At 55.2% G+C, this 11400-nt stretch overlaps 2 protein-coding genes across 2 annotated transcripts in view; both read left to right on the top strand.

Annotated features, from left to right (window-relative positions):
* Positions 1-4273, top strand: part of CTHT_0006750 (uncharacterized protein) — a gene marked incomplete at both ends in the record, with an annotated part of 5822 nt that extends 1549 nt beyond the window's left edge. The window contains 4 exons of the mRNA XM_006691144.1: positions 448-625; positions 942-2185; positions 2353-3983; positions 4215-4273. Of these exons, the coding sequence (XP_006691207.1) occupies positions 448-625; positions 942-2185; positions 2353-3983; positions 4215-4273 (3112 nt within the window). The remainder of the gene's footprint in view (positions 1-447; positions 626-941; positions 2186-2352; positions 3984-4214) is intronic.
* Positions 4274-9257: 4984 nt separating this feature from the next.
* CTHT_0006740 (uncharacterized protein) lies at positions 9258-11396 on the top strand (the record flags this gene model as incomplete). Its single annotated transcript, XM_006691143.1, has 2 exons — positions 9258-9918; positions 9994-11396. 2 exons carry the CDS (start codon positions 9258-9260, stop codon positions 11394-11396), a joined length of 2064 nt encoding a protein of 687 aa, XP_006691206.1.
* Between the last annotated feature and the right edge of the window lie 4 nt (positions 11397-11400).

The following is an 11400-nucleotide window of genomic DNA, read 5'->3' as shown; positions in this document are numbered from 1 at the left end:
CTTTTTTTTTGTTGTTGTTGTTGTTGTCCTTTTCTTTTCTTTTTCCTGTTCATATGTTAACTTACACAGGGCGCATGGCGGGTTAGAGGCGTTTTGTTACAGTTGACACAGATACAGCTGATACAGAGAGAGCAAAGAGGGGCATGGGATGAGGGATGGAATTTTTATTTTTATTTTCTTTTCTTGAGACTGTTCCTCGATAAGTGTAGAAGGCTTCCCCTGATATAGGGGGGCGGCAGTATTGTTTGTTCTGAACGCCCCTCCTAACATATATGGCGTGATGTAAGCCGGCGCACCTGAGTCCCGTGTTACCGGCATAAATTGCGGGACGAGATGCAGCAGCCAAACGTCTTTATTGGGCTCGTGAAGCTCCCCCAGCCGAATCGGCTGTCAGGGCACGTACCTTCGCGTCTCCTCGCTCTTATCTTATCTACGCGACCCGCGCAGGCCAGTAGTGACGTATCAGAACGCTTGGTTTTCGGCTTGGCCCCACTTCGATCCTCCACAACCGGCCAATCCCAAGCCGCACGGTTGCTGGCAGCCCAGCGTCAGTGCTGGAGTCGCTGCTGTGGATAGAGTGCACCCTGGCTTGTCGCCCGTTTCGCCCGTGGCCGGCCGCGAGAAAGTAGGTGGAAAGGCAGTTTCCCGCCCTCGACTCTCGCCCATTTTTCTGCACCAGATACCACACACGCCGCTCCCCACGACATCCCCGCGTTCAAAGGCCTGGCGATATGGTTTTGCATCCCCATTAGGTCCCAGCATATTTTCTGTCGGCCGACTGCCGCCGTATCACTTGCACAAACTCGACTTTTTTTTTTCTCCCTTCCCCCCCCCCGGTGTCTTCGACGTCCACTCTCCCACGCTTCCGTTCTTCTTTTCTTACTTCCTGACTTCGTTCCACATCCCACACACGGCCCCTGCTCCTCTCAGTCCGACGCCAGCTCCCATCGTCGTGTCTCGGAACGTGCGCACTGCGGCCATTGACCATGAAGACAGCAAAGCCGCCGGCGCCCGAACCCTCGACGACGAGCACCGCCGCCGCCGCCGCCGCTGCTGGCTCCTCGACGACCACGACCAGTCGCAGGGCCCAGCCGGTGCGCCAGACGCGAATCAACCCCCAGCGGTCCGCCACGCTCAATCGCTCTAACAACCCACTGTCTAGCAGCAACGCGCCTGCCCCTGAGCAGCCCATCAACATCCTGCCCGGCGTCACCCACTTCGCCGACGCCATCTCGGCCCTGCCCCGAGAGCTTGTCCGCCACTTCACCCTGCTCAAAGAGGTCGACGCCAAGATATTCGCGCCCGAAGAGACGCTCTTTCAGCTGCTTGATGATGCTCTGAACACCCCCGTGCCGGATATCCCCCGGCAGCAGAACACTGATGCCTCGAACAGTGCCGTCGCCAATGCCCATCGACATGCTAACGCCTCCATCTTCGGGCTGTTCCAGCCGCCGCCGATGGACCCGCCCGAGGTGTTCGACCCCGCGAACCTGCCGCGCCGCAAGCTGTTCCACGAGACGGCCATGAAGATCCAGGAGCTGCTGGTGTCGCTCGAGGAGAAGAACCACGTCATCGCCACGGCCAACGACGTACTCAACAAGCAGCTGGCGCGCATCGAGGAGATTTGGCCACACCTTGAGGCCGAGTTCAGCGACGAGGCCAAGTGGGGGAGCACCACCCACTGGGCCTACATCGACAACCGCCAGCAGCAGAAGGCCAACGAGAAGCAGGCCGAGCGCTCTCGTCGCGATGGCGCCGCTGCCCTGTCTGCTGCCGCCGAGAAGCTTGCTGAAGACGCGGCTTCTCGCGGTAGTGGTAAGCAGGGTGCTGGCAAGAAGGGCGGCGCAAGCAAGAACGCGGGGAATGATGATACCGATAAGAATCAGGACTCGGCTGGGACGGGCAAGAAGGGCGCTGGAGCCAAGTCGCGCAAGCCCCTGCCTGACTCCCAGCCAGTTGGGCTCGGGATTAGCAACGCCGGGTCTGGAACCACGGCGTCCAAGCGCCGGAAGACTGAGAATGCCAAGTCTAATGGGGGAACTCCCACCGAGCGCGCCATGTCGACCGTCTACGGCAGTGGCGCGAAGCAGAGGACGACTAGCCCGCGCGAGACGCCCGCCCCGGAGGGAGGGACGGGCAAGAAGCGCAAGGCGCTGCCGACGGCGAGCAACCAGACGAAGAAGAGGTGAGTCTAACACATACACACACACACACACACAGAAACACACACTCTCTCTCTCTCTCTCTCTCTCTCTCTCTCCTTCCCACTACCCTTCCCCAAACATCTCTTTCCCCAGTTTTAATTTAACTGTCTCTCCTCGAGAAACACACCGTTACTGACGTCCTCCACAGCAGGACCAACGCAACTGCCTCACCCTCCGTTACGTCCTCCCCAGTCCTCGGCAACCTCCCCGAACCAGGCACCAATACCAACAAGACCAGCCGTGCCTCACCAGCCCCCTCACAATCGGGTGCTGCTTCCGGCAACGGGCCGACCACACGCCCTGTTTCATCTCGTGGTCGTCAGAACTCGACGGCCGGCGCCGACAAGCGCCCGCCGTCGTCTACCGCCCCATCAAACAAGAACGGCAGTGTCCCCGGCACGCCGGATCTCAATGGCCAGAGTAACGGCACCAGGACTGCCGCGGGGGAGACCAAGACCGGCGGCAAGAAGGGTGCCGCTGCGTCGAATAAAGCTTCCCCCGTAGAGAACAATCCCGATGGAGAAGAGACACTTGAATTGATGGATGATGCTACTGCTCAAGATGGTGGTGGTGATGATAATAACAAGAAGGATCCGAAACTGGAGCAGGAAGATCAGCAGCAGGATGAGAAGAAGGAGGGTGTTGCTACCGCTGCCGCTGCTGCTGCTGCTGCTGGTGGGACGACGGCAAATTTGACGATTCAGCCTGCTTCTGCTTCTTCGGCTGCGGCTGCTGCTCCTACCTCCGGGTCGAATACGACGATCACGGGGACGAAGACAAAGTCTGGGAGGACAAGTAAGCCCTCTACCCCGGCGATTGGGTCGTTCCCCGATAATGGGGCGTCCGGAGCTGGGATTGGAGCGGTGTCGTCTTCGTCGTCGTCGGCCGGGACGGCAGCGGCTGGGGCGGGCTCTTCGAGGGGCGGTAGGAATTCGAGGAATGGGGAGAATGGTGGGAACGGGGTCGGCTCAGGCGCGAGTAACAGTACCCTGGGGAATGCTGCGGCTGCGGGTGGTGCAAGCGCGAGTGCGTCTGGCAATGGCTCCGGCAGCACGGCTAAGAGGGGTCATAAGAAGGGTACCGCGTCGATTTCCCAGCCTTCAGCTGGCGAAAAGGACAAGGACAGTGACAAGAAAGATTCATCAGCTTCGTCTTCAGGTGGCAGCACCAGTGGAAAGCAAGCCAAGGGTGTTGGTGCTGATGACAAGTCTGACACTGGCAGCAACAAGCAGACGCATGCAGGTGGGCAAAAAGACTACCACCACCACTCTGGAAAGGGTGGTGGCAGCCAGGGGAAGGAGTCTAAGAAACGCAGCGGGAAGAATGCTCAAGCAGCAGCAGCAGCAGCAGCAGCAGCGGTGGCCCATGTCGATCCCGATGGGGATGAAGAGATGCCGGATGCGGAGCAGCAGGGTCATCAACAAGATGAGCAATCGCAAGACGGCGCCGCATCCAATAACAACGGAGGAGGGCATACGTCCACGAGAAGGAGTACCCGGCGAGAAGCGAACCACAATAACAACAACAACAACAGCAACAGCAACTCGCATAACAGCAGTAGTAAATATCAGCAGCAGCAGCAGCAGCAGCAGCAACAAGAGGAGGTGGCAGAGGAAGAGGTGGAAGAAGTAGAAGAGGAAGTGGAGGAGGACGAGCCCCGGTATTGTATCTGCAACGGGGTCAGTTATGGCGAGATGGTCGCTTGTGATGGGGAGGGGTGTCCTAGGGAGTGGTTCCATCTGGAGTGTGTTGGGTTGAGGGTTGCGCCGAGGGTCAATGGTATGTTTACTTTCTCTTTTCTCCTCTCTCTCTTCCTCTCTCTCTCTCTCTCTCTCTCTCTCTCTCTATATTCCATATCCTCTCTCCATTTAACCACCTACCCGAGCAGCGTCTGCCCTGATTAATGGGCGAGTTAGCTTAAGCTGCTCAGAATACTTGGAAGTCGTCCTATCGTTGATGGTTGATATGGTTGATATATGAGTGCTAACTGAGTGTGTCAAAACCAAACAGCGAAATGGTACTGCGAAGACTGCAAGAAACGGTTGAAGATAGGCGAAGGGAGGAGATAAAAGACCAGACCAGTTTCTGCTCCTCATAGCTCATAATTGATCATGGATTGTTGATTATGGGCTGGTCTTGTTTTTTTTTTTTTTCCCTTCTGATCACGACCGCGGTTGACCTCATCAGTGGATGATGAGAGGATTTAAAAAAGAGGGAAGTGCGTGCATAGATGGGATGGATGGATGGATGGGTCGATGGCAAATAAGTTTCATTGGCTTGGGACGTCGGTGGTTATTCATGGGTTTCGAGTACTGCTGCTGCTTGCATGGACGGTGTTTATGTATTTGTTTCTTTCTCTGGTCTTCTGTTTCTGTTGAGTGTAATTTTTTGAGATGAGAGGTCAATCGATCTAGTACTCTGTTTATATGCATTGTGCGCTACTTTTTCTGGTTGCTGCTAGGGCTCTTTTGCTCATGTGTTGGGAGAGAGGGAAAGTTTCGGGTGACAACAAGGGATATTACAGGACAGGTAGGGTAGATGAGACTACGTGTTGCCCACTTTTTCTCTCTGAACATGGAAGATGAGACAGGGTTTGATTCGCTTGAATTTGGGTTTCCAAGCAAGGCATTTTGCGTGGGTGAATACTTGCCTAATCTCCCGATTAATTTAAGCACACTCATTATAATTTAGAATGATATACAAAAACAAAACACAACATGGTGACTAGGTGCCTGTTCCAATTGGCTACCGACACCCATATAGAGAGACACTTAAAGAGACAGACTAATGGTCGACTAAACCACAACACCCTCCCATCTGCGAAACCATCAGGAGAAAGACGCATGCACCGTGGTTTTTGTGTGCAAAATCATCTAAGTAGTCATCGCTTTGAATGCAGGGGGGGGGAGACTGGCAAAAGGGGACGGAGAGTTGCTCGGGAGACTCGAAGTTGTGTTCTCTTGCATCTAGTTGTGGTTGTGAAGGATGGTGTATGGAAATTGGTAGGTTGGTAGTCATGTCAATAGAGAGAAGTTACGAGATAAGAGAGACATGTATCAGTCTAGAAGACTCTTGAAGACTTTTCAACCAACTGAAGAGTTTTTTGACTACCGCACATTTTTGTTTTTACTCGCAAGGCATATGGCAGCTTTTCATGTCCAATTTTCTCTATGTAATCCTATCACACAACCAAAATTGCAGAGCAGAATTGTTATGGCCTCGAATACGAGTCCAACAAAACTCCTCCGGATTCGGTCAAACCTTGCAAAAAAAAAGTTTTCTTTCTCTTTCCATACATTCAGCCCAACCACGAGACAATAGCCTGCTTGCTGAACTGGCTGGGCAGGGACGGGATCATGTGAGCACTCGAGTTTTTTACTTCGGTACGACACAGTTTGCTGGCACAGTGCAGAAAAACTGTGCGGTGAGAGAGAGAGAGAGAGAGAGAGAGAGAGAGCAAAAAGACTTGCGAGCAATAGGCGAGGGGAAGACCCCCTTGTGGTAGTGGTGGTGGTTATCCTGAGTGTTGAGAATCTTCAATCTACGAGAGAGGGAGTGCTTTGAAGTTTACAATGGTTGTAAAAGGCAACTTACAGACAGGACCTGTCGAGCACTGATAAGATATCAACGGTGTCCCCCGTCCCGAGTTCCGTTACACAAACCGGGCTGCCGCTCATAGGCGCCGCGGCGGCAACCCGATAACGAAGCCAAGCTTTTTTCCCGTCATCATCACTGTCGGAGTCGGGATCTACGCCATTCCAAACCGACTTTCCCATAGCCCCCTGTCCTAGAGGATGATTTCCTGCACTTGGATTGGCTGGCGTCATCGGTGGGGTGACGACAGGAGCGAAAGCTTTCTTTTTTCGCCGCCGTCGAAGAGTAAACCATGATGACAACAAAAACATAAGTTTGAAAGGATGCAAGATCGTCGAAAAATCCCCCCTTAGAAAAAAAATGTTTCGATACCCCCAAACCCGCGGGGATTCAGATTTAGCAAGGGTTTGCCTAAACGGTCCTAAACCCGTTCCGGGGGCGGTTGCAAGCGGCTCCTGGAGGTTTGCCTTTTCCTCCCTGCCCCAGACTTCGGTTGACCGAAGCACGCACTGGCCGCATGGCAACAGCCGCATGAGCCGTCAAGAAGGGAGGGGCGGCAACCAATGCCCAGGTGATCAGGCACCACGTGAACAGCATTTCGGATGGTTGTTTTTTGGACTTGAAAAAAAAATAATGTGTTGAATCATGAAAATTTTGTAAAAGTAGAGTAAAAAATAAAAAAGAAAAGAAAAGAAAAGAAAAACGTGTCCCTCTCGGCTTGGCCGCTGCTCTCCCTGCTGCACTGCCCCAGGCCAGAAGAAATGCGAGGGTCTCTCCGACAGCAACAGGCACTGGGTCAACGAAAATGAGCAATCTCATCATCCATACGATGTTGGCCGTGGCATCAGGTGCCGGGTCTCCTCACTGGCAGACAGGACAAGAAGGAGGAGCAAAGGGTTTATGAGTTGGTGGTTGTATTGGGCTGTATGAGAAATACAATACGGGCCGGGAAGGGCAATACGGTTAGCTAAGATTAACGTGCTCGAGCCTATGACATGCGGCGGTCTCCAGGCGACGCAACATCACGCCAGCGGCCAGCAGACGGGAAACGTCAGGCGACGGGCTTGGCTCTGAAGACAAAAGAGACAGGAGACAGCGTTTGCATCATCGCAGGAGGGGGCTCCCATCCATCCATGACGGATCGGGGGCAGGTTAACCTTCCATGAGCAACCAACGGCTTAAAGGGTCTACCACGGTAGCTTGGTGCTGTCTCGACGTTGCGCCATGTAGCACAGGAATTTCGAGGCCGCAAACATGGTCAAATGGCAAGAAACAGTCTCAGCTGCCGGCATCAGCATCTCGCATCGCGAGCCGTGAGCCATGGACCGGAGATGGTGGAGAAAGCAAAGCCATTACGTATGGCGTATGGCTTCAGGCGGATTCGTGCAGCTGTTGTGCCCAGCCATTTGTTTTTTTTTCTCTCCCTCTCTTTGCTGTCCAAGGTTGTTGTACATGGACCGATGATGTGATGGTATGTCATGGAAAATCGGGCTGCTTCTATCCGTAGCATACATGAACAGGACAGCAACAGGTTCTATACCGTCATGGTCGCAGTCAAACGCGACAGGTTCGACAAGTTCGACAGTGGCGAGGTCTCCTCCCAACGGCGATCGACGGGTGACGTAGGCTGTCCAATCGCTTCAATCACACTTAGGGCCCGCTGGAAAACGTCAGCGATGACAATCGCGCTTGTGCTGGCTCTTGCAGTGACACATCAGCGTGGTCGGGCCAGGCACGCCAGCAACATCGCGGGCGACTTGACAGCTAGGGGGGCAGCTGGGGAATATATTCCACAATGCTAGCATAACGGATGGTAAGGCGGTAACAATGTAACATAAGGATGTAATTTACAGCACCAGGTGACCAAAAATTTTGGGCCTTCGACAGGCGATGCGCTCCACTTTTTTCTTGGAATAGCGTCGCAAAGAAACACGAGAGGGAAGCATTCGTGGCCGCAGAGACTGCAGATGCTGCATGGACAACGAGACAAGCTGAGATTTTGAGTTAGGCCGGATCCATCCGGCCTAGATGACGCCCCATCCGCCTCCGCATCGGTGGGGATGGTTTGCTGCAACCACTCCGTCGGAGCGGCCGTGCCCAGATGCCCAGAAGCGTAGCAGAGAGTCAAGAATTGGCCCAGGTGACACGACGTGACAAAGGCTGAGCCGGGCTCGCCATCGGCAAGGAACGACGAAATATTTTTCGAGCTGGCATGCGAATTCGGACCTCCTCGGCGATCCTGGTGATGGTATTTATTGCAGCGAAGCCGGGGTTTGGCTGAAGAAGAGCTTCAGATTTCCCAGCGAGTGGTACCCGGTACCTTGTTTTGGTTTTTTTTTTTGGGCCCTGTGCAAGCACCGAAAAAAAAAAAAAACCAAGTATTGCCATTGTCATTGCAATCTGCAGTCTGGTTCTGGAATAAGAAAATCGTGGAATTCCAGGCCATCTGACGACCAAACGACATCATCCCATTGCATCAACGGCATTGCGGAGAGAAGACGACACGGGACGATTAAGCTCTCTCTCTCTCTCTCTCCATCCAATTCATCCATCGATAAATATTCCATATTAGGTATTACTACTTACCCGACTGGCTGCACTGCTGCCGTCATACCCAACAGCGACACCAGGCCGTGTGATATATGCCCAGCAGCAAACTGACGGATCAAGATACAAACAAAGCTCCCCCGCATCACGGCATCGGCCTGGACATCTCGAGCCGCATCGACCAACGGCAATCGTCGACGACCAGTGCTAGCGACGCGAATCTCGGAAATTTATCACCAAACAAAACGTACTCGCAGCTGCCAGCCAAGCAGCCAGTGAGTGACGAGTCGAGCGTTGACGTCGACGAGCATCATCTGCATTACCATCGCCAAGCATCGTCACCTCTCGAACAGCCCATCCAAATCAAACAATTCCAAGCACACACACCAAGCGACACCAAGCGACACCCAAGCTCGCCTTTCCCCGCACAGCCGTCCTGCCAGCTTTCCTGTTACCTAACCAGTCGCCGCCTTGACTAATAGCAACACGCCAGCCGGCTTCCGCAGCGGTCCCCGCCTGGCTTTGTGAGACCACGGGCTGCCCTTGTTGAGAGCCTCTCACACACTCTCCCTGTCGCCATCGCATTCCTGCATCGCGCACCTGACCGTTTCCTGCGCCCAAGCACATCAGCAGGGCTTGCTGGCATCCCCAGACTGTCCAAACGCAAACGGCTAACCGCCCAATTCCCCCCTTACCTTCCCCCTCCCCCCCCCCTGTTGACCTCCTCGGGTGCGCGTTCCCAACCCCAGGCCCTAGACTCCAGCCCGACAACCTGACCCCCGACCCCGACGGCCCCGACATTCTGTGCATCCACCTGGGGGGCCGTTCATGTTCCTCTTGTCCACTTCCACACCACCCCTGTCCCCGTTTCGGATGCTACTTGAACCAAGGTCCCCAGACTACAAAGCCACCATGCCCGACGACCATGCCCAGGCTCCCCAGTATGTCCGGGCTTCCACGCCGGACCGCGTCTCGCGCTCATCCTTCTCTTCAATCCGCGAAAACGACTGCATCCTTGCGCAGACATTTTCATCATCCAAGATCTCTTCCTACTACACCCTCGACTCCTCCGACGACTATTCCAGCGCCGACGAGGCCGCCGTCGACCTCCGCTCGCGCAGTCCTAGCCCTGACGCCGACGTCCTGCAACTGAAGAGCAGGAAGAGAGTTCGGATTACCGACGGCCACAACAATACCCAGTCCGATCACCAACAACAATATCAACAACAAAGACAACAACAACAACAGCAACAACAACAACAAAACAATCCCGAGAGTACCACACAACCATACAAGGGTACCATGATCCAGGCTCAGTTCCAACCTCCCATCACCAACCCCCACAGCAAGCTCCTGGGTTATTGGACTCCCGCAGAGTCCTTCAGGGGCTGGAAGGGCATCGAGGTGAAGGGCAAGCTCGCCAGCAAGAGCTTTGGCGATCTCCAGATCCTGCACCATGTCTTCTCCCAGCCGACCCCCAGCCAGCGGGCTGGTGCCAAAGGCAAGGAGCAGAACAAGGGCGTGAACAAGCCAGGCCAGGCGCCCATCGAGAGGTTGCCGCCTGAGATTTTGAGTATGTTTCCCCAATCTCGACGGTTGACTCCGTGCCGTAATGAAGGATGTATGCTGACTCGCCGACCCTCCTAAGCCTCCATCATAGAGCTCCTCGCCCTCGACGTCCCCCCCAACGGTGTTACCCGCCGTAACGTCGACCTCATGTCCCTGCTCCTGACCTCCAAGACCCTGCACTACGCAACCCTCACAACCCTCTACAGCAAAATCACCATCCCACACTCCCGCATCTTCCGCAAATTCCTCAACCACGTCGCCGCCCACCCTACGCTCGGTACCATCGTCCGCCGCCTCGACTTCTGCCACTTCAACCCGGGCCAGCTCTTCTTGACAGCCGCCGAGCGCTCGCAAGCTCGCAACTTGACGTCTGAGACGTTGCTCCAGTGCCTTGAGCTCACCCCCAACCTGCAAGAGTTCCTCGCCCAAGAGTACATCGACGATGACCTCAGCGAGGCTGTCCTCCGCAAGCTGTTCTTGGGTCTCCCCCGCATCAAGGCCCTCGATTTCTGCGGCTGCACGTCGGCGAAGTTCAAGAACGCTTTTAGTGCCGCCATCACCGGGCCCGACTGGCCCGTGGCGCTAACTATTAGGCGTCTCTCCTTCCACAAGTGCCTTACCCTCCCCTCGAGCGTGTTTGAACACATCTTGCCGCGCTGCCCGCGCCTCACGCACTTGGATGTCGCCGGGACGAGGGTGACGGATGCAGCCCTGCATAGCATCCCCGCCTCGGCGCGCATCACGCATCTCAATCTCGCCAAGTGCACTCTCTTGTCCGCGAGAGCGGTCATCGACTTTTTGGCGCATCACCCCGCCGCGCGGGAGCTTGTGTTTTTGAGTCTAGCGACGGATGCGCGCTCGCATGAGCTGTTTGATGCCGAGCACGTGTCTGAACTGCTGCCCCTCCTCCCGCCGACGCTGAAGAGTCTGAGTTTGAAGGGCGCCCGCATGGAGAAGGAGCATATCAGGGGCTTGAGGAGGCTGAGCAAGCACCTGGAGGAGTTGGCGGTCGGTAGGGGCTTGACGTTGAGCGACGTGAATCGGCTTTTTGTGCCGGATGAGCCGGCTTCTGAGGGCGAAGCGGTGCAGATGCAGCTGGATTGGGTGCCGCACTCGCTAAGATATATTGATCTCTCCGACTTCTGGGGGACGGAGCTCGATCTGGTGTATCTCGTTTCTTCCTCGGAGTGTGCCATCCTCAAGTCGTTCTCGGAACCCCTTGAAGTTGTCGAGCTCGCGGAGGATGTGTTCCGGCGGGTTAGCAAGAGCGGAGTGGCGCATAGCTTGCAGCGCATGGGATGGCGGTTGAGCGAAGTGGGGAGCAGAGGATGGATCGTGAGGGATACGAAGGGCAAGAAGAGAGATGATGGACGGAGGAGGTGGAAGATGGGTGCGGAGAGTTGGGGAATGAGGAAGATCCCTGTGGCGAGGGCTGAGGTCGGTGGGATGTATGGGAGTTTTATGTTTGGGAGGAAGCTTTAAAGCT

Source organism: Thermochaetoides thermophila (assembly GCF_000221225.1).
Source record: "Thermochaetoides thermophila DSM 1495 unplaced genomic scaffold scf7180000011806, whole genome shotgun sequence".
NCBI lineage: Eukaryota > Fungi > Ascomycota > Sordariomycetes > Sordariales > Chaetomiaceae > Thermochaetoides > Thermochaetoides thermophila.
The sequence above is the reverse complement of the archived record's forward strand: the minus strand, read 5'-3'. Positions and strand labels throughout refer to the sequence as shown.